The sequence below is a fragment of the Maniola hyperantus genome, chromosome 13 (assembly GCF_902806685.2).
Source record: "Maniola hyperantus chromosome 13, iAphHyp1.2, whole genome shotgun sequence".
NCBI lineage: Eukaryota > Metazoa > Arthropoda > Insecta > Lepidoptera > Nymphalidae > Maniola > Maniola hyperantus.
The window spans coordinates 6362252-6385989 of NC_048548.1; the positions used below are offsets into that span (position 1 = coordinate 6362252).

General features: G+C 37.0%; 2 protein-coding genes across 5 annotated transcripts in view; both read right to left on the minus strand.

Moving 5' to 3' along the window:
• Positions 1-13871, minus strand: part of rho-5 (rhomboid-5) — a 157047-nt gene extending 143176 nt beyond the window's left edge. For 2 of the 4 annotated variants that reach the window (XM_069502670.1, XM_034974928.2), the window contains exon 1: positions 13316-13871. In XM_069502670.1, the coding sequence (XP_069358771.1) occupies positions 13316-13821 (506 nt within the window). In that variant the 5' untranslated portion in view covers positions 13822-13871. Of the gene's footprint in view, positions 1-10667; positions 10830-13315 lie in introns of those variants that run through there. The other 2 variants (XM_069502672.1, XM_069502671.1) reach the window with 2 other exon arrangements.
• Positions 962-23738, minus strand: part of sta (stubarista 40S ribosomal protein SA) — a 53685-nt gene continuing 30908 nt past the window's right edge. The window contains exon 8 of the mRNA XM_069502705.1: positions 962-975. The gene's annotated coding sequence lies outside the window, so the exon portion shown is untranslated. The remainder of the gene's footprint in view (positions 976-23738) is intronic.

Genomic DNA, 23738 nt, shown 5'->3' on the forward strand with positions numbered 1-23738 from the left:
TTGATGCTTGTGCAGTAATAACATCCAACATTTTATGTTTGAAGCGTAATGTGTCGAAGTAAATCCCTCTCCCTGCTCGCACGGTTGGGCTAACCTTTTCTACAAACGAAATAAGAATGAGTTACCTTATATAAGAGCAAGCATATACCTACAGGCAGCTTGAGCAGTTGATCTCTAAACAACATAATTATTGGACTAAGATTCAGCGCGTGCATATCATGGTAACCACTGCCAGACAACTTTAAAGTTTGAAAGCTTAAGGGGTGTCTAGCAGGTGGTTGCCACAATTTTTTACATCTTTTTTACTTGTTATCTCCCAAAGCCACCATGATCCAAACAAACGTTCTTCCCACTGTTGGGGCCAATAAAGACAAAGTCAAATTATTTATTCAGAATAGGTAACATTTTATGCTTATTGATACGCAAAGAAACTTTCAGCTTTTATAAAATAACGAAGGTCTGGTACGCGCTGTCTCTCTCTATATACGAACCACTCAATAAACATGAATTACGACTTTGTTTCATACTATTGAAGAGCTGGCTACTGGCATTGATACTGGCTGGCAAGCACTATCGCCAGCCAGTGGGTATCATCCCTAGTTCTTTTGTTTCACATTCTTTACGAGTACATTATTTATGGGTAGGTACATGTCTTTAATATTTTATAAGTACATATTTACAATTGTACAAGAAAAAGAATTACTATAGGTATATTTCCCGAAAAAATTTAAACATGTTTTTTTTAATTTCTTAAGTTTCAAATAGTCGTATAATTTATTGAAAAGTTCCACTATAATTTTAATTTTTGTATAGAGACTCAGTTAATCAATACTATAAGTAATTTGACTATGCGTCTATTGAACTTCTTCGTAAACCACCTACTGTACCGTATTTAATAACAAAGGCACAACTGGTTGTATTTCGAGAACAAACTTGATATTGAGTTGAACGCCAACGCATGTTACCGATATAGGCGGAAATGATATTTCCGCAATTAATGCATATACAAAGTGGTTTCCTGCCATAAAATTTTCTTCACATTCATAAAATTTTAGCCGAAAATTTCTGATCTGATAACGAACCAACTACCTACCTACAAATATCGTGTAACATAAAAGTTGTAAGTTAAACATACTGAAATCGCTTGAAACCTAACCCGCGCCGTTAGCATACCAATTACCAATGCATTTCGCATGCGGTAGCCTTTACTTCGAAGGTATAAAGGTATACAATAGAGTCAATAGACAAACATACATTACATATGAAATATACTTTCGCATTTATAATATTAGTATGGATGGCATTGGAACGAGTATATTATATCGGATTGCCTCGAGATAAGTATAGATTCTACCTCTGGTTGGTTTGTTGGTTTGCGACGAGATAAAGGTATCTCGTCGCAACAGAGTAACGGATCAACGTGATTTTCATGGAGTGACATAGGCTACTTTTTATCCCGGGAAATCAAAGAGTTCCCACGGGATTTTTAGAAACCTAAATCCACGCGGATGAAGTCGCGGGTATCAGCTAGTCTACAAATAAAGCGAAGTTTGAGTTGCTCCTCGGTTCCATTCCACTACTTAGGTGTGCGATGCGCCTTATAGGTAGCTATTGAATGCGATTAATGTGTCAGTAGCATGTTGATTGGGAACAATATAATCCAAATTGAAATTAATCAACCGCTAACCAAATTGAAGCGATGCATATCCTATTTCCGACCAATTCTCCATTTACTCTAGGTGTAATAGATATGCATGAATAGATTAAATAACTAGGTTTCTACTAGTACCTAGTCTAACTTGGCTCAAAAACTATCTGTTTGAAAGCACTAAGTATTGTTAAAAAGAAAAAGCACTTATTTAAAAAAACGGATTTATTTCAAGTTAGCCCACACCACCACCACCCACATAACTAGTGGGTTGGCCCGAACTATGACCTTGCGGTATCCCATAAATCCAGCGCCAGATAATGCTAACGTACATTATTGTAAAGTTAGATTAAAAATACTGATACCTATTAAAAATTAAATAATTTCTTTTTCTTTATAATATTTATCTAATTATAGTATTTGTTGTTCAATCACAGGATATAAATGAAATTATACACAAGTTTCAGTTTTTAATGTGTAGCCGTTTTTGACATATAGCGTCGAATTTATTCTCCACTTTAAAGCCCCCCATTTCGTACGCTTTTTAATTTTTTTACGCAATATTCGGCTGAAGGCCATCAGTTTACATATTATTATGTTTTAATTTGAAGTAATTACGTTTGAAGTAATTCAGAAGTTATAAGGCTCTGACAGATGGGCATACGGACAAATGCAATTTCACTCAAGTAGACTCAGAGACCTCGCGTCGCTCGGTCAATTTTATTACGATAAGTACGTTACCGGGGATGATTCATAAGCAGTAGATAGGAACAAATCAACGCGGGCGAAGCCGCGGGCATCAGCTATTTTTAAAATATAATTTACTGCTAGTAATAGGCTCTTTTTAACCGACTTCAAAAAAGGAGGAGGTTCTCTCTTTCTTCTTTTTTTTTTTACGTATGTTCCCCGATTACTCGAAGACGCCTGGACCGATTTTGAAAATTCTTTTTTGTTCGAAAGGGTATACTTCAAAGTTGGTCCCATTTAAATTTGGTGAAGATCTGATGAACATCTTCGAAGATAGATACTGGAACTCCTCAACGGATAAGAGTAAATTGCTCGCGATCAGTGTAATAGCTTAGTAAACAGTAGATTTTTAACCAGTCATAGCATAATTCCATGGGACCACTAAAAATTGTGAAATAAATTTTTTTTACAAAAAAAAAAAACCGACTTCGATACACAAACACTAAAAATTGAAAAATAATTTAATTTATTACCGATTATTTATTATTACATAATATATTCGGTAATAAATTAAATTATTTTTCATTTTTAGTGTTTGTGTATCGAAGTCGGTTTTTTTTTTTGGTTTAGTCACTTACTTCAATGTAACAGAATCTGATTCTACTAGGCATACTTTTATAGACCTTTGTGCTTACCCAAACTATTAACTGCCAAGCAATTAAATTTAAAAAACTCAATATGAAACGTTTAAAGTTTAAACAAAGCAAGAACGAATGCGAATGAAATCACAATAATTAAAAAATGAATTGGTTTGAGTCACTGAAGTGGAAAATTAATTAAATGTACCGTTTTTTTATTCAGAGTGATACCGTGTTCTAGATAAATGCTGATCTAGAACAAGCAGCATAGAATAATTAAAAATAATAATGGAATCGATTTATAGGTATGAAATGAGGCCAAAAAAATAATAATTGCACTGGGCATCCGCAATTTGCATAGCTTTGACGAATTTTTCATCGAGGTGTTTTGAGATGATTCGAGATTGTTTGAAATGCCTTCCGATCCTTGTGCCATCGTCTTCAATTCAGAATAGTAGATACTATTGAGCCGTGATAACGTCACGACTTTTCGCCTCCTATTCGGGGAGCTCGGGGTTCAATCCGGGCACGCGCCTCTAACTTTTAGAAGTTATATGCGTTTAGAAATTATATATTTCGGTTTAGCTGTGAAGGAAAACATAATGAGGAAACCTGCGTGCCTGAAGAGTTCTCCATGATGTTCTCAAAGGTGTATGAAGTCTGCCAATCCGCACTTGGCCACCGGAGACCCGTGCTCTGTAGTGAGCTATTATGAGTTGATCATGATGATGAGGTAGATACTTATGCCGGTTCCACTCTTTTATATTATCAATCAACTTTCTTCTCTGTTTTTCAGGGTTTTTTTCCGAGAATCTTGCCCTGCAGGATCAACCTTGGATAAGGATCGTCTGTTTTTCTCTCAATAAATTCTCAGTAACAGCTCAGGGTTGGGAAGTTGTCGGTGTTACACCTTCAGGCTTCGGAAAGCACTTAGCATCATTGGTCCTGCACCAGATCTCGCTCCGATCCTATCGTATTGCCATCTCACTAAACACTGAAAGGAAATAACGACTACGAAAGACTGAAAGGAATAAGGATATACATAAAGAAGACTGAAAATGAATAATAAGGAATAAGGAAAAAAGAAGATAAGAATTGTGTGTCCTGTCTACCTAATTAGCTAGGACTACTCCGGTCTCCCTGATGAAACGAATATTATGTAGCTTTATCTTTAAACATATAGATAATATGTAGATTTAAATAAATTGACTAGGTATTTAATCTCTATGCATGTAACAGATTAGACCCCTGTTATCATTAACGTTAAATGACAGCTGTCACGACCACCCTGCGATTTGGGATCAAGCCAAACTTTTAGCAAAGTTAAACAATGTATGATAATTATTATTAAGCTATACATAGAGCCCATCAGCCATGTTAAGTGTTCACAATTATCTTAAAAGCGGTTTTATTTAATACTAGCTTATGCTCGCGACTTCGTCCACGTGGACTACACAATTTCAAACCCCTATGTCACCATTAGGGGTTGAGTTTTCACGATAACGATTAATACCGTTCTCTTACACAATTGGTGAGCATATCGGGTCAACTCCTTCGTCCCGCAAGTTTACCGCACGATTATTCTGTTTAGGACGGCTTCGTCGAACCCGTTCGGAGCTCTGTTGTAGTAGTTTCCGCACACAGCAAGGGTTACCTTACCTTAGCTTACCTTAACTTACCTTAGTTTACTTTTGTAAACTGCAGTACATTGTGCGACGAGTTAACGCAGACGTGCCTTTACCTACCGATGTACTCGTATGTATGGATAGGGGTACTACAAGTTGACCTTGACAACCTTTGCGTGCTTTGAAGTTCAAACGAAAAGAAAATATAAATAATTTAATTCGATCATAAGTAGGTACTTAGTTTAAAATTATTATTTTATTCGCAATAGGATAATTTCTTCTGTAATACATTGATTAATTTCATCAAAAATCAGATGCTTTTGTTTTAATTATGTACCATTCTTAATTAAGCAGTGTGCTACGCTATTGTTTCATAGCAGTAGTTTTCTGTTGGAGTTTTCATTAATTATTTTATTTAATTACGTTAAAATGTACATAAGTATCAAATTAAATTATACATTGCATCGAACATGTTATACTGAACATTTAGGGAATAGGAGCTAACGAGCCTTGAGGTAAACAATAAAAAATAAAATTAAGCACAGCCTACCTTGCCCTCTTCAATTATTATTCTTTGCATTGTTATTCTTTAAAGTCTAAACGCACAACCTCGCTTTTAACGTTGACGCAGCGTCAAAATACAGGGCAAAAAATAAAAACACGACCTGACTGAAAATAAATTAAACGAAATGACCTTGTTCTATAAAACTAGCTATTTATCAAATTGCCAAATTCATTTTGTTTAATCGACTTGCAAAAAGAGGATTTTCTCAATTAACTATCTTTGGAAATCAATATTAGTCGAGAGTCACTTACTTACCTACCGATTAAAGAAGCTATGCGCATCTTTTTTTTCATGTGAAACATCAAACAAAACAAACTATGAAATACGAACACGAGCAATAAAACATTCAGAAGTAGGCTTGCCTTGGCTTGACTGTCAGAGTCAATTTCTGCTAGTTTTAGTACCCAAAACTTTTAGTGTTAAGTGACGTGCAAGTTACTTTTAAGAACTAACTTCAGTTAGTTTTATTGCTTATGGATACCAAGCTCACGGTCCTCATAATTGTATTTCACTTTTTCTGAACTCTCAATGAAAACTTTTTCATGTATCCGAGAGTCGGAACTCACTTGACATTCCTTACATTCCTTATCAACCCATGACAGAATGAACTAGAGTGAGGGAACTCTTGGTTTGATCCTGAATCGACGATAAAAATAGGCGATTCATAGGCTACCTCGCGTCAAATGCAGGAACATTTGACGGCTGCCAGTGACGTTGAAGTCTCGACATTTTGTTACAAGTTCCCTATCGTGAACTGTGTCCACGCTCTGTTAAGTCAAGGTGTTAGAGCCACGTGTTTGCTATTGTTACTAATCAGTGCATTCGCTGAGATGAATAATCCGCAAAACAGATCTCTAACTGGAATTTCATGTTACCACTCCACCTAATATTAACGACTTAACTGCAGATCTGTCAAATGTAATAATTATTTAGATTACGTTATCAACGATGAACGTAGCGTTTTAGAAAATAAAACATGGCTGTAGCAGAAATAACTTTCACCTTCAACCCTTTTGACCTTTTTTGACGTTCGCCGACAGTAAAAATCCTACGAGTAAAAGAGCACTGATTAAATTTCTTCTTTTCCGAGCTTTTGTACTGTTACAATTATTTATTACTCCAAACTAAAATGTCACTTCAAATCAACATCTTTCACTTTACAAAAGAAGTTTTTATTTTTAAGAAAAACATCTCATATTCTGATTTCAAAGACCGCATTGGTAATCTAAAGCACAGTTCACGACAGCTTAGGGGCATTCTAACAAAACGTCATAGCTTCGACGTCACTGGTAGGCATCAAATATTACTACATTATTGATGCAGGTAGCCAATGACATTCTTGTCATTGCAGGTAGCCCTAAAGTGGCCCTATTTTTCTTTGATTTCACGTCATCATCATCATCATCATCATGATCAACCCATCGCCGGCTCACTACAGAGCACGGGTCTCCTCTCAGAGTGAGAAGGGTTTGGCCATAGTCTACCACGCTGGCCATGTGCGGATTGGTAGACTTCACATACCTTTGAGAACATTATGGAGAACTCTCAGGCATGCAGGTTTCCTCACGATGTTTTCCTTCACCGTTAAAGCAAGTGATATTTAATTACTTAAAACGCACATAACTCCGAAAAGTTAGAGGTGTGTGCCCGGGGATCGAACCCCCGACCTCCGATTAGAAGGCGGACGTCCTAACCACTAGGCTATCACAGCTTTCACGTCACCTTAGCCTAATTTTGACACTTTGTCGATTCAGAATCAAACCGAGAGTTCCCTCACTATATTTTGTTCACTCTGTCGAAATGTCACCGTAATAGTCATACTTTATTATGACGTCACCTGTTCGTAAACTTTGGTAATATAGCGCGAAAACCCGTAAACAGCTAGAAACAACATAGTGTGGATGGTTGTTACACGATTTTGATATGCGTGGTTGCGAGTAAAGAACGGGCATTAGATATTATACCTGATATAAAGAATATGCCTTCTTCAACGTCGATATCAGATGTTTAATTCAATACACTCGTAAATACTTATGAGATAACTATTGAGATTACCTCCCAGCTCTAAAGCTTCAAACGAACTAACTTTGAAAAACGCCATTTATGCCGACCAAACGTCACGTTTCTTTTTTTCATTCATTACACAGAAAAATGCAAAGTGTATGCCATTGGTCTGAATCGAAAACAACCCACCAATGACCCTCTTTGAAATTTCATCCAATGAGATTATTCCTAAATCTTAATGCAGTTGTAAAAAGTATGTGATTTGACCCAAACGATAAATTATTATTTGAAAATCATGACACTACCATAATATGAATTGAATATTAGGTCAAAAAAAGTTTGCCAATTGAACTTAGACCCCCACAGTCAATCATGTCAAATTCTTCAAAACCACTCGACTAATCTGATCTTGAAAAGCAATTAGTAAACAAATCGCATTCGAAATTCAATCCCTTAACATAGTAAAGCTTTATTCAATTTCAAGAGCCTAATCCAGTCAATTAATTACCAAGAATAGAAGTGACCTGCAACGACCGAGCACAACTTAAGTTTATCTGGAGTTTGCACGAACCATTTAGATCAAATTGTTTTGAGGTTGTGTAAATTCAAATTCGTTTAAAACAATAATGTAACATCTAAGGGCCAAAGCGACTTAAATAGACGGAGCAGCGGTGTAGAACCAAGTGTTTTAAGTTAAATAAAATCAGCTTTTTTGATCTTTGATACGGCTGAAGTTGGCATCCTTACTTAAACAAAACGCTGGGACGGACACTATCTATGTATATGCCAAAGTAAATTACAATTACTTAGTTTGAGCGCCGGGCCTCAGCCTTTGCCATTGTATGTCATAACTCGGGTAAAACAGTAAGGCGATTGTCTAAAACCTGCATCAATCACCATTACAATCTCAATAGTTCTGATTGGCTGAATTTGTGGGATTCCTATTGCAACAGTGCATTGTAGCCAATAGTGAGCGAGAGTTAAGCAATCAGAGATAATTGCGATCGTGACATTGTAGCTGTCATTCTCCCGCAATCGCGCCGCAGTAAGTAGTCCAAATACGTGGAATTTGAACCTAAGCTTTATAACCTAAGCTATCTGTTTGTTTTCAGCATGTATCCACCCCTTATACCGTTGAGTTGCAATCTGTGTAAAACCTGACCTCTCTTTACCTTTCTGTTACATTCATCATTTATCGGCTACTAGGTATCAAAAATATCTAGGTGGAAACCTAAAATGTAGGTGGATGGACAAAAAGTGTTTCAATGTTTCTTTGGAAGTAAAGTTATAGAAGTCGTAAAAAGCTGTGATAGCCTAGTGGTTAGGACGTCCTTCTTCTAATCGGATGTCGGGGGTACGATCCCTGGCAGTGGGCACGAATCTCTAACTTTTCAGAGTTGTGTGCGTTTTAATAATTAAAAAAAAATTAATTAAATATCACTTGCTTAAACGGTGAAGGAAAACATCGTGAGGAAAACTGCATGCCTAAGAGTTCTGCATAATGTTTTCAAAGGTGTGTGAAGTCTACCAATCCGCACATGGCCAGCGTGGTAGACTATGGCCAAAACCTTTCTCACACTGAGAGGAGACCAATGCTCTATTATAGTGAGCCGGCGATGGGTTGATCGTGATGATGAATCAGTAATATTCTTTATTAAAGGTCACTTGAGTCTAAAAAGCGCCTTGGTACGCGACAGGTTGAAATGGTAATCGGGGAGGTAACACCCACACAGCCCCCGCGCCAGACCGGTGCAGGCGAGCGCGGGTAACGTATACCTCACACCCCGATTGCTATCTCAACCTGTCGCGTGATGGGTTCCACGGAATAGGCCTCGTGGAAATAATTCATTTATCTTTCTTATTCTTTTGTTTTGCTTCAAAAATTTTTTACTAACGGTGTCAATAAATCACGCACCTTGCTTCCTCACAGTTAGCTATTTATGGCATTATCCAACAAAAACCGGGTTTTGCTTTAAGCGATTCAAAGGAAAGCTTAGTTGTTTTCGCGATGTTAATGAGAATTTTATTTAAATATTTACGGCTCCCGAAGCAAAACGATTTTTACTTTAGTGCTGGCTATTTAAATCTTTCCTATATATATTCTTCTATGCAGTGGTTATATTTTGTTAAATATGCAAATCAGTGCTTTATACGTCTTATAACTTACTAGCTTGTGCTCCCGACTTCGTCCACGTGGACTACACAACCCCTATTTTACCCACTTATGTGTTGAATTTTCAAAAATCACTTCTTAGGAAATGTCTACGTCATATTAATAGCTAATCAACCCGATCCGTACCGAACCTTCGTAATCATTATGGAATGCAATCCCACAGTAAAATTTCAAGACGCTGAAAGCCTGAAGATGAATTACAAATTATTAGTGATTCAATGCATTTAAGTTTACAAAAGGCAAAAAATAATATTCAGATATTTTATTGAAATTGAAATAAATTTTCCAAAACATTAATTCTCCAAATAGTAAGTATAGGTAAAAAAGATACAATAAGTACACGTTTGTACTTTGTATGTGTATTTAACTTCCAAACTTCTTAGTAAATAGATGGGTATTTTTATATTTGATTATAACAACTTTACTAACTGACGGCCTCCTTTGAGGGAGTGAACGCTTTATAAATTATTCTTTCGCAAACTTTTGAAATAACTTATATAAACTTGAGATAAAAACTACTGAACCGTCTCAAAACTTTCATATTTTTAAATCCTCGAGACAACGTCAAAGAGAGAAAGCCTGAGAAGGTAAATCTCTTTAGTGTTAGTTTTTTAAGCGCAAAGTTATGCTCTATACTACAATATAGTTGTAGAGTATATGAAAAATTATTATTAGAAGATAACTTAAATTCTTGAGCGCGATGCACCCGTAAATTAACTGTTCAAAATTCAAAATTTTTATGAAAGAACAATCATGATCGTAATCAGTTTACCAAAATAATGTACCCACATGCAACATAATTTTATAATTTACATATAGGTCTTAAGAATTAATATAATATCCACAATATATCCTGCCAAGCATGGCATGCAAAATTATTTTTGTACTTAAATTTTAGTATCGACGGAGAAGATTACTTCATAATAATTCCAGGAAAAACTAAAAATAATTCGAAAGAACAGTTCCATTCCGTACCAAGTGGTAGTTTTTAGACGATTCAAAAGCACTTATAAAAGTTTATTTGAATAAAAATTCGTTCTATTTCTGTTTATAGAGAGAGATTTCTGTTAAGAGAATATAAAATAAATAATCATTAAAGCTATGACGATAAAGTAAATAAATCGTGATAAAGCCTATAAAATTAATAATACTTAGGTAATTAAATCCTACTCTCACTAAAACTAATTATCGATACTTAATATTATATTTTTTCAGTGGTGTGAAAATCAACAACCATAAGGATCAACGAAAACTAGCATTTATACAGTAATAAAATCAACTCAAAACATTCTCTATCGATGACTCAAAATCATATAAAAGTACTTACTTTTCATTCATAATCCAAATTATGTCACCCGCTTGATACTGCAATATAGGTACGTAAGCTAACTTCACTATTTTATTTTCAGATTTTCACAAAACAATCACTTGGAACACTCATAATTCACTGACATAGTAAATCTTTAAATAATTTTAATTTAAGAGTATTTTTTCTGTATAAAACCGACTTGACACTCCCGATCCTTATCTCTACCTAACAATACAATGATAAGAATGATGTGTTCGCGATAAAAATAGACGGTAATGTGTAAAATGTAATCTAGGTGATTTTGATTAAGACACTAACTGATACCCGCGACTGCGTCCACGTGGATTTAGGGTTTTAAAAATCCCGTTGGAACTCTTTGATTTTCCTAGATGAAATGTAGTCTACCTCACTTAGGTCTTTTCTTATAATATCTAGGCAAAAAATTATATCGATCCGCTGCGATGTGATTGAAAGATTATTAATCAAGAAACAAACACTGTTTCGCATTTATAATAATATGGGTAGTGATTGAAATCTATAAGTTATATAAAAGGAAAAGCTGACTAACTGACTGACTGACTGCTCTATCAACGTACAGCTCAAACTACTGGATGGATCGCGCTGAAATTTGGCATGCAGATAGCTACTTGAAGGACAAACCAACAAACAAACACTTTCGCATTTATAACATGGATAGTGGTTCAGTACTTAATATTTAGGTAAGTAGTTAGATAGTCATCATCATTATCATTATACTAATTATATGCTAGATAAAATATAATAACTATAACCCTCTGAAATGAGAAAACTAACATATTTCTATTCGAATCATATTATTGTTGCAGCAATTCAGCGTTACAATTGAAATTAATAAGCGTAGATAAATAAAAAGCGATTTTTTTAGATAAACTTTTTAGACGAGCTTTTTAAGTAATAGACAGATAGAACATTGTGAATAAAATCACCATCAGCTTACGCAAAACTTTATTATCTGAACCTCTTTAATATACGAGTAAGTATGTACTTAGACTTAGTTATACCAAAAATAAAACAAGATGTAGCTTTCGTGGGAATTTTTTTGAAATGACTAAGATTTGTTTAAATTCCCTGGACTAATACAAAATCGAAACTACAATCTTCGTTAAGGATTTTCATGTTTCCTTATTTTTAATTTAATGGAAAAAATGCAAACTAAATTCATCATTAACTAATACAATACTGCGTGCCCCATTTCGAACTATTTTATACAGGTAGCAGTCACACGACAAAGTCTATTCAATTATCATCACGAACAGCATGCAACATAAAACAATTTTGTTCTTTTTATTCTACTATGGTGTTTGGTATAGTTGTGTGTGTGTGTGTATGTTTATTGGTCTATTTATTCCCTTACAAGTTACAACTGTCAAACCACTTTTTTCGAATTTCGTCCCGATCCGTCCAGATCAGAGCTGTGCGTTGATAGATCAATCAGTCAGTCAGTCAGCTTCTCCTTTTATATATTTAGATATAGAAGGTAAACCATCCGTGCGAAGTGTGGTTGAGCTACCCAGCTATTTTCAATCTGTGGCCTTTAGCTAACGAAAACCTAAGTGCAACCTTCTGAAGCACCCTATACAAATGTTACACGCAAACAAACTTTTTTCATCAAACTATCGACACGAAGAAAGGAAGATTGAATGCCAAAACAATTTCCTAGTATCTTTTTGCTAATGGATCGTCCATTAAAAGAATTGTTATTAACTTACGCAAAATGCGTAGGTGGCTTTTAAGATACCATTATATAATATACGAAATGCGTGAAAATTCGGTGTACGTAGGTATGCTGAAGTGAAAATCGTTGGAAGAATGTTGACGTAATCGTTTAACATGTAAGCACATCGAACTTTGTACGATGAGAATAGGTATTATGACCTACGATATAATAGGTAGTAGGTATAATCCGTAAGTAATTCGTGTAAAACTCCAGTAAAACTCTTACAGCAGAAAATATTTGCTTATACAAACTTCTAAAGTTGTAATAAGTAATTAGGTACGAACGTTAGAATAAATAGGGCCACCACGTTATAATACTCGCTGACTAAAAATAGGCTCCTCTTGATGGTTTTATCGCAGTTACGATCTATGTAGCCACTGTCTAGCTGACCCGTCCCACCTTCACTCTAGTGGAATTTTTGAAAGTCGAGTGAGGCACTGAATTTCCAAAAGTCCTTTCTTATTACATGAAAATAAATGATTCATGTTTAAATAGATAACTATGTTATTGTATTTCACAAAATTTTATAGGCGTATGTATAACAAAATAAATATTTTAAAGAAAAACATAACTCTATAACGCCACTGTCATTACCGCACGCAACTGTAGTCTGTACTATTCATGTGACTGAAGCCAACGAATCAATCAATCAATCGAACAATCGATCAATCGAACGTTATCAATTCCCACCCACAAAATATTATACCTACAAATTGCAACACTCTTCTTGAAGCAAGCGTCAAAGTTTATCCTTTCACCTCTAACAGTTACATTAGATTCACAGAACCTACCTATGTTATTTTTGAAAAAAATCTAGCAGGAAACAGCAACCAATTTCTGCAGTTTCAAGGAAAACTGAAAGGTAACATAATATTTTCATTTGGTAACCTTGAATTGTAAATATACTTACCAATCATGTGGAGGCTGCGGGCGCCGACGAGCCTGCACACAACATGGTGGTTCTTGAGGCTCGCACGGCAGCTGCAGAGCTGGAGGCGGCGGTGGGGGTGGAGTGCAGGCGAGTCTCCGAGCGGCTGCAGCTCCCACATACTCCACGTAGCGCGACGGAGGTGGCGAGCCGGCGATGTCCTCGCGACACGCAGGCCCACAGCACTTGCGAGGGGCTGGTGGCTGAGGCCTGCAGGCCAACCCGCAGTAGACCGGCGGCGAGGGGCGCACGGGGGCCGGCGGCCTCGGCACGTACCGCTCCACGGGCACGTGCGCTGCGGGCGGCACGTAGCGAGGCCTGCGCGCCCGCTCCGCCTCCGCACTCCGGCGCACCCGCCGCGGCGACGCCGAGAACCGGTCCGGCAGCGGCGCGGGCGGCGGCGGGCTGAGCCGCTCCGGCGGCGCCACGCTGAACGCGCCCACCGCCGGGAAGCGCTCGCACGGGGAGCGCGCGTACTCCTCGCCCATGGCGCGCGGTCAACCGGACCCGCCGCCGCCCGCGCGCCCTTCCGCAGCTATCGGGTCGTCTCACATGCCGCGCGATATCCTCGGCACGCTCACTCGACCGACTCTCCGCTGGCACGCAGAGGCTGCGGTACAGTTCCGATATCCGCATTCACTCCGAGAGCGCCATCGCGCCCCGCCGGATCGATAGCGGTGACGCGGTGCGGTCTCAGAGGGTCTCCGTCGCGGAGCCTGAGCCGCGACGCATCTTTCCTTTTTGGCGATCCGCTTGAAGGGTTTCCGATCAGATTTGTACACTAGGGCGAGGCGAAACTGCGTCCTCGAGCAAGATGGCCGCTCTCGTCATGTCCGCGTGCGACGCGCCTGCGCTATTATCACTCTCCGATGTTTGTTTTCACTAACTTATGTTTGGAATGATTTTTAGACACTAAATGATCCTTTATCGGTGGTCCTTTTCACAGGGGGCAGAACGATCGATCAGGGTTTCGCGTCGCGTATATATAAAGGTCGGCGCTTGTCACTGAGAGGACGAGGAACATGCGTCGCGAGGCGCTCAGTGACCGAACAACAGCAGCGAATGTGCCAGTGCGCGTGCTCGAAGCCTGCGGCGACGTCAGGCTGGTGCGCGTATCGACGCCGCGGAGCCCCGAACTGCGCCGTGCCGTCAGCCCGCACCTACCTTCACTTTGTATCAACACGAACACTAGATTTCCAATAAGCTTTCCAGGGACACATGTTATCCTTCTTGATTTGGTAAATTTAGGCTGAAATCTATACTTAGTCTGATAATATACAGATTCTACATTCTATATAATATATCTACCATTAAAAGTATTTCGTAGTTGTTTGCCTTGGCACTTTTCAACTTTTCCACAGAATACGCTGTTACGTGGAAACGACGAGAAAAATACGGTCAAGTAGGAGTCAAGCCCTACTTTTATCTCCTTTAGACCAAAAATAAATTCGTATGTAGTATAGTCGAAACTTTTTCGCTCTTTAAGCGCTTTTCCAGGTTTTTACTGATTATCGTTAAATTTATATATCTTCTATAATATAAAAATGAATCACTAAATGTGTTGCTCATCGCAAATCTCGAGAACAGCTGAACCGATTTCCGAACCGAATTCTTCTTTTATAACATTCCTTGAAGTACGACGATGGTTCTTACGGAGAGAAAAATTTAATTCAACCTCCCCCTCAATTTTCTAAACTCCACCCGAGCGAAGCCGGGGCGTGTCAGCTTGTAAAAAATATAGATAAGTAGGTAGGTATATTATTAGATACTTACATATTTTTCATTTGCATAAAGGTTGGGTAAGCATTATGTACTTATTTGAAACAGTGTATAGCTGGGAGGTATATTTATAATGGTAGGTAAGTATATTTTAATCGGAGAATCAAAGGCAAATGAAACATTCCCTGAGGGCTGTAAACTCTAACTGAGTTGGTGTTCAATCACGCACGCTCGCTGTACCTATGATTATACTGACATTTATCCCAATTGAATAGGGGAACGCCATTTGCAATATTCCCTACATCCCTTGTCGCCTTAAGATTAACGTTAATTATCCATTTCCAATTTTCAAAGATAATATTATAAATCACTCATCTTCTTTCGATCCCGGGCGAACTTTAAAGCCAAAGAGTAGGTATATAATCACTATGGTTTAAGCAAAGGTTAACTTGAACTTAGTTGCGTTGCTGTGAAAGGAAAATATTACCAATCCACAATATAAAAATATATACTTATATAGGAACGTTATAATAAGTAGCCTATGTCCTTCCCCGGGATGTATCAAAGCTAACTCTGTGCCGAATTTCATCAAAATCGGTTAAACTGTTGAGCCGTGAAAAACTAGCAGACAGACAGACAGACATATAGTCAGTCACACTTTCGCATTTATAATATTAGTATGTATTATCTCCCAAAGCAACCATGATCCAAACTTCATAGTCGGTGATCGTTTCTGCCTGTGCGTGTGCGTATTCACGCAGAGAAACTTTGAGCTTTTATAAAATAACGAAGGTCTGGCATGCGCTGGCTCTCTGTCTATAATCCCGCATACTTTATCAAATTCTGAATCAGAAATAAACCTAGCAAACGTTTGCAGGCAGTATCTAGGTACAAGAACTAGGTACAATCAAATAAGAGTTAATGAACGTAGGGAGCATGTGAAGTTGTGAACCAGTTACCTACCTCTCTCTCTCTGAATTTCAACGATTTCAACTCGATTTAATCTTGGTACTTTTTGATGTTTTCTCTACCTGAAATTTAGTTTATTTTAGTAAAAGGTCACTTCTAATAAAATCAAGGCAATGTATATATATGTATGAGCTAGAAAAAGTACCTATATTTGAATTCCGGCAGGCCAAATATGTATCTATACTATATCTATTATCTATCTAGGCATAGGTACACATTATATTTTATTTATAGGTAGAATAGTCTACACGTGCAAAGCCGGGGTAAGTAAGTAAAAGTAAGTAAAATATTCTTTATTTTACACCAAAACCAAAACACTAGATGTAAAACAAAGATGTTTGCAAGTACAATAGGCGGCCGACCTTATCGCTAAAATAGCGATCTCTTCCAGGTAACCTTAGGATATTATAAAATTAAAGAAAGTGGAAGGGGTGTACTAATTAAATAAAGTAAATACACATAATATACGTATGTATATAAATAAAAATACAATATAAATATAAACAGTAAATAAGAGACGAATAGACGACAGATAAGTAGAATAAAAAGTATAAATAAATGAATAAACACATCAAATAAGCTTGTTGGACAAAATTATCTATACGAGTACCGAAACTACATTTTAGACCGGGATCTCGATCTCAAAATTAAAGATAACAACACATCTTTATAAGAACTAAATAAATATTTTCTTTATGTCGCAGCCCATTAAGTAATTCAGTACAGTACATTGCTGTACATCACATCTTTTTCTCGTGAAATTGAGCCTATTGCCTCCCTACATGGTACATTGTACAATAGAACGTCGGGTATCTTTTGGACCATTACCCAATTAGATGTAACAGGGCAGAGGCAAACGAATGCAGGCACCTGTCGCCTGATCTCATTATGTCTCGTCTTTATTGTCCCACACCCGAGGGGTGAAGCCTCGTATAACATTCGCACATACTTTCCATTAAATACTAGCTGACTCGCCCCGACTTTGCACGGGTAGCTTTAAATATGTATACGACACTACATACGAATCTTCTGCGAGGGATAGTGTACCTACTCTAATTAATAAATAAATAAAAATATTTTTATTCGATTAAACTTTTACAAGTACTTTTGAATCGTCATAATATGCATCTACCACTGGTTCGGAATACCTAATCTAAGTATGCATGTATTGAGGAAATATAAATAAAATGGAATAAAGTAATGAAAGCAGTGATAGCCTAGTGGTTAAAGCGCCGGCTTCCTACTCGTAGAATCCTAACTCTTCTGAATAAGAGTACGTGCGTTTTAATACTACCTACTTGCAGTGGAAGAAAATATCAATAACAAAACGTAAGTACGTAATGTTTCCAAAGGTGTGTGTAGTCTGCCACTCTGCCAGTCCACACTTAGCCAGCGCATTGGACACTCAACTCTTCTTATTTTGAGCAGTGGGTTGATAAGTGGGTTTTGATGCCCAAGTCTCCTTTAAATACTGTATAGAAGCAGGCGTTACTTTGCGGAAGTCCATGATGTACAAGGAACCAAAAGTTTAATTTACTGTATAATCCGCTGAAAAACGTCTCCTATAAAATCAGCTAGGTTCCTATGCTGATAAGTGATAAGTAAGTTCAAGTTACCATCATTAGCTTGTAGGTTACCCTACCAGGAAAACATATCACGTATGCAATTCCAAGATACCTACCTACTTAGTAATCGATGCCGGATGCGATTTGCGAAGCCATACTTCTAATTTATACCTAGAGCAGGTTTCAGACCTGCTTGATATTGTATTTAGGTCTGTTCGTCTCCATTAAAGCACGGTTTAAACTGACAATCATTGGGCCGAACAAAATACAAACCAAATATTATGGTTCTGTGCAATTTGCCTCATGAAAAAGCGTACCTTGGGTTGAGGCCGGTGGTTACAGGTGGTAACAGCGTCTCCGCTTGTGCACGCGTATAGGTTTGTGTCCATGAAGCTTTCCTAGCGCGCTCTTCAGCGCTCTCCATACAAACGTAGTTTGGTCCTTATTCCAATATCAACCAATCAAACTCAATGAATTAATTTTGTGGATACATTCTAAAAACAAAAATATGTACCTAACTTTGGTTTACCAGAATTCCGTAAAAATGCATAGTTTCAAAGTAACACAGGCTCAAAGATTTTTATGCGAATATTTTAGTAAGTTTAAAACTACACATGCGTGCAAAAATCTGGAATACCACAGACACAGTATATTAGATAATTTCTAGATTAGGTAGGTATAGTAGGTGTGTATAGAAAATTTCATTGAGTTATACTACGAACCAAACTACGTTTGTAATGTCTTTGCTCAAATATAGTTGATGTTAAGCTTATTTCACACTACGGGATATAAATTATACCTACTGTCCGGTCAAAATAGACATTCAAGGTTACAATAATTCGCATAAGGCTAAAAATTGATACGATATTAGGTATATCCCGTAGTGTGAAATAAGCTTTATATGTTAAAAAACATATCATTATATTCAACTGTGGATTGCAAACTATTTCGGAGTTTGTGAACCATCGAGGGAATTACGAAACAAAAGCTAGCTTTCATATAATACTTAGCTATTCTATTAGTCTGTTTCTATCTCCGAAAATCAGGCCAAATATTAGTGTAGAGTAATCTAATATTAAAGACCTAATCTTATTAGATTAGGTTTAGACTACTTCACTATTACCAGCTAAGATTACCAGTTTGTTTTCTAGGTAGGTAAGTATACCTACAACATAACTGGTAACTTGATAACATTATTTAGAGTAGTAATTAGTTAGTAGTACCTACCTGAAGCTTTACCTTAGATTATACTTTAACTGCTAGGTTTTTTATTCAATGCTAAGTCAGCCCTTAATAGCGATCTCACCTAGTGCTTAGGTAGTGATAATGCAGTCTAAAATATAAGCGGGTTAAGAAGAAAATAAAGAAAGAAAACTTTTTATTTGATCACTAAATCACTATGAACACTACAATAAAACTTAAAACTCATTTAATTAACTACTACATCATAATTACACTTAAAGGTAAAAGTATTCTAAATAAAGTGTCATGTGTGAACAAATATAGGTCTCCCACTCTCATGCTACAGCAAGCTGCAGTGCTATAGCCTATAGGTATTGTAGGTATGGCCGTTATAAATAAACCCTAAATTGGTTTCTACGTGGCATCATACCGGAGCGCTAGCTATTTTGCTTACCGAAGCCTCCTACTAGACCTGACCAGAGTCAGAAATTATAAATTTCAAAAATCGTATATTGTGCCCCGGAAACGAACCTAGGACTTATTTACCACTAAAGCCGCAGTGCTTACCATTGGGCCTGGGAGGTCGTCATAATATGAGTTAAATGTTGCAACCTAAATACTAGACATGTAAATACGTAATATTTAAACTTGTATAGGTATAAATCGAAAGGATAAAGTTTGATGATCCAAAGTTTAAGTTATGTGTCTGAACTCGGAAGTTAAACATTTTATTTACTTGAATAGTTAAAACAAAATATAAACATTGTGTCTTCGGCTTCATTGGCTTTAGGTAAATTCTCTACAATTTTCTACACAACTTGCATCTAGAATTTTAAAGGACTTTTTTCACTGCAAATGCTTCGCTTCTTTATTAGTCCAAATGCCCTGAAGCGCACAACAAATTAAATACTCGTATTTAAATTTTATAGTAAGTGTTAACACTTAGTAGAGTCAAAATTTGCATATACCTAAATGAGGATATGAAGTAATAATAACTATTTTGAATCATTATTTATTTTACCAAAATCCATCTGAAAAGTATCCGTATTTTCAGTGAAATCCCTCGTCTCTGAATACGAGTGAATTCCATGTAAGTATCTTCGAGGCCATTACCCAATTAGATGTAGCAGGGCTCTACCAAACGGGTACTGCCACCTGCGGTGATCTCATTATTTTCGCTCTTTATGGACCCGCACTTAGTCTCAGAACACTGCCACGTTATGATGGCATTATGGTTGAAAAAATGTTGTGTGTTTCCGGTATTTAACTATGCTTATTATTCTAACTGTTTGCGCCAAAAAACATTAGTAATACAAACACGTAAAATTTAATTCCTTACGCGCCATTTTAATTTTTTGTGTCCATGTCAAAAGTACGATTTTACCGTACTTTTGATAAGCCAATTTCACAGAGTTATAAAGGCGCATAAGGAATCATTTTGTACGGACTATAGGTATACATGTGAATGTTTGACAGGTCGTCGTATGTGATGAATCCACGGATGAATCTCATAACTTATTTTTTTTTTTTTTAATACAATAAAACTTAAAGCTAGCCTTATCTAATTACTATATAAATCATGACCGCGTGGAATGGTGCCAAGAATACTGGCTGAAACTTATTTTAATTTCTGTTCACAGTGCAGAAAATCGTGTATTTGACAGATTTTAATATTTGCAAAGACTATAAAATGTTGAGATGCAAATCCCTCTTTAATAAATTATATGACCGATGCAAACGTAGTTTGATACATTAAAATGTTTCGTCAGTGCAATCTCACTGTAACCGAGTTGAAAACAAGGGCGGATCCAGGGGGGGGGGGGTCATGGGGTCATGACCCCCCCCCCCTGGGCTGCGCCAAGGACCTAGGTGGACCACTAATTAAAATTGTTAAACATAATGTTTTTTATATTTTATGATACCTAGATTTTATGTAAGTTCCTTCAATACTTAATCAATTAAATATAATATTTTGTATGATGGCAAAAACATTATGTTCTTGCGAACAAACGCATCCAAAATTTGAATTTTACCGCGCCACCGCTACCTTTCATCGAGATGTCACATTTCGTGTGACGTTCTTCAATGATTGAAGAACATCACACGGCACTTGCCCAGGGCCCACGATCGATTGGGGCCCAGTAGTCCCTGCCAGATCACCATACTATAACAGACCAACCGATATTTTAATACCCAAAAACATATTTATTTCGATAAAATCAACGGTCAAAAAAGCCAACTCAAACAAAGGACCGTAGAGATTGTTAAAAAGTCTTATATCCGATCTTTATTGTCTTTACTGATAACGCAAATGATAGAAGATTTCATTCTTTTTCACACTTTTTAAAAAATTCCCGACAGTAAAAACCTCTAAAAGTAAAAAATAATAATTTATGTATTATATACCTATAATGTATTGGTCAGATTGGTCCTTTACGTTTATTATTTATAGTAAAGTTTTATTATCCAAGCGCTCGTTGCATCTGGGGACCCCTAAAGATAATAGAACTATTCTTTATACAACAGATGACTTTATAGTTTTTAGTACAAAATTTCTGGCATTTATCTATAATATCAATAAAGAAAAAAGAAAAAAAAAAGAAAGAAAGAAAAGAAGAAAATATTTCTGACATTTATCTTTTCTTTTTTTGTAAATAATGTCATAAATTTTGCGCTCGCTTCGCTCGCACGTTTTGTTCCCTACGATTAAAAATCCCTTCCGAGATGCAAGCTATGAACGAGTAGTACCTACCTACCTACATTTGGCCGTGAAAAAGTACCTAACAAGATGATAGACAGACAGAAAATTTCGCGCTCGCTTCGCTCGCGCTTTTGCTCTGTATTAGTTGTTGCCCGCCCGCAACCTTGTCCGGATTGATTTAGGTTTTCAAAAAACCGTAGGAACTCTTTGATTTTCCGCATAAAAAGTGTATTTCCGGGATGAAAGCTTTCTCTGTGTAGTACCTGGTCAAAAAGATAGACCGACAAATGGTAACAGATAAGTAGATAGACACGCTTTCGCATTTATAATATTAGTAGCTACCTTATGATTTTTTCGTAAATATATGAAAAATTTCGCGCTCGCTTCGCTCGCGCTTTTACTTTATATTGGTTGATGCCCGCAACTTCGTCCACATAGATTAAGTTTTTTAAAATTTCCGTGAGAACCCTTTAATTTTCCGGGATAAAAAGCCGTTTCCGAGTGTAAACTATCTCTGAAAAGTACCAAATTTTGATTTAGAATATGGACTTTGAAAAGATAACAGATAGATAGAAACATTCGCATTTATAATACGTCTAGAACGTGACTTATCTGCTTTCTTTGCCTATTCTAAGAAAATAGTACCTACTCTGTCAAGATCATAGGGGCCCCGTTATTCTAATGTGCCCAGGGCCTCCAATAGGTTAAAGACGGCCCTGCGTGCGGGTGTGCGGGGCGTCCCCCCCCCCAACCCCCGCTCGTCATACCCCGATTACCAACTCGACCTGTCGCAAGAGGTCGAAATGTTGTGACTTGACCACGACTATGTGACCCCCCCCCTGGCACCAAAGCTGGATCCGCCCTTGGTTGACAAGCTACAAGTATTTACTCAGAGTGACTGCAATGAGAACCACTGGGTCAGTGGTTCTCATTGCAAACAGTTTATAGAAACCTGTTAAGTGCGAATCAGACTGGCTCACCGAAGGTTCGGTACCTATCGTAAATAACAACAATAGGTATGCCATAGCAACTTCAAGGAGATAACAACATCGAATTCCATACCCCCGTAGGTATATGATTTCGATATTATGACGATTTGCCACGGTTTTGCCATTAAAGTTCTTCAAGTCAAATCTTCAGACCAGACCAGACCTTGCATTTATTTAGAAATTCTAAATTCTGAAACCCAGCCTAGATTATAAACGGGGGACCTTTCACGTAGACAACAATATTTTAGAGCGCGTCAGAACAGAAGGTCGTATAATACTAGGTAGGTACTTATAACCAGCCAAGATATTAAAGTCAAAATATTTTATTTTTCACCCCAAAGATATAAAGCCTTTTTATACTGTTTTTAATCTCAGTTATCATAACCGGCGAATTTACAAGTTACACGTAGTAAAAACTGTATTTTATCGACATACACATTTTATTGCCTTTATTATTTTTTAGTTTTTCAATAAAGAGCACTGCCAAAATAAAAATATCAAATGAATTAAAGTATTATGTAGTAGATACTAAAATATTACATGAAACTACTTTATGCCCGCGACTTCATCCACGTGGATTATACAAATTTTAAACTCCTGTTTTAATCTTTTAGGGATTGAATTTTCAAAAATCTTTTCTTAGCGGATGTCTAAGTCATAATAGCTACTCTGTATGCCAAATTTTAGCCCAATCCGTCCAGTAGTTAAAGCTGTATGTTGATAGTACAGTCAGTCAGTAAGTTAGCTTTTCCTAATTATCATCATCATTATCATGATCAACCTATCGCCAGCTTACTACAGATCGGGGGTCTCCTTCCAGAGAGAAGGGTTTTGGCTATAGTCTACCACGCTGGCCATGTGCGGATTGGTAGACTTCACGCACCTTTGAGAACATTATGGAGAACTCTCAGGCATGCAGGTTTCTTCACGATGTTTTCTTTCACCGTTAAAGCAAGTGATATTTAATTATTACTTAAAGCGCACATAGCTCCGAAAAGTTAGAGGTGCGTGCCCGGCATCGAACCCCCGACCTCCGATTAGGTGGACGTCCTAACTACTAGGCTATCACAGCTTATTAATTTCTAATAGCATATTAATAAGAAATAAATAGCATTTTCACAATTAGATTATTTTTATACTTACTTTTCATGTTCTTGTGAAAATTATAAAAAAATAATATATCGATTATCTAAGTGAAAACACGTTTTCATTGTTTACAGCGAGTACTGCAAACCCATTTGAAAATACATCTACATAATTTGCAAACGCTAGCAAACTTA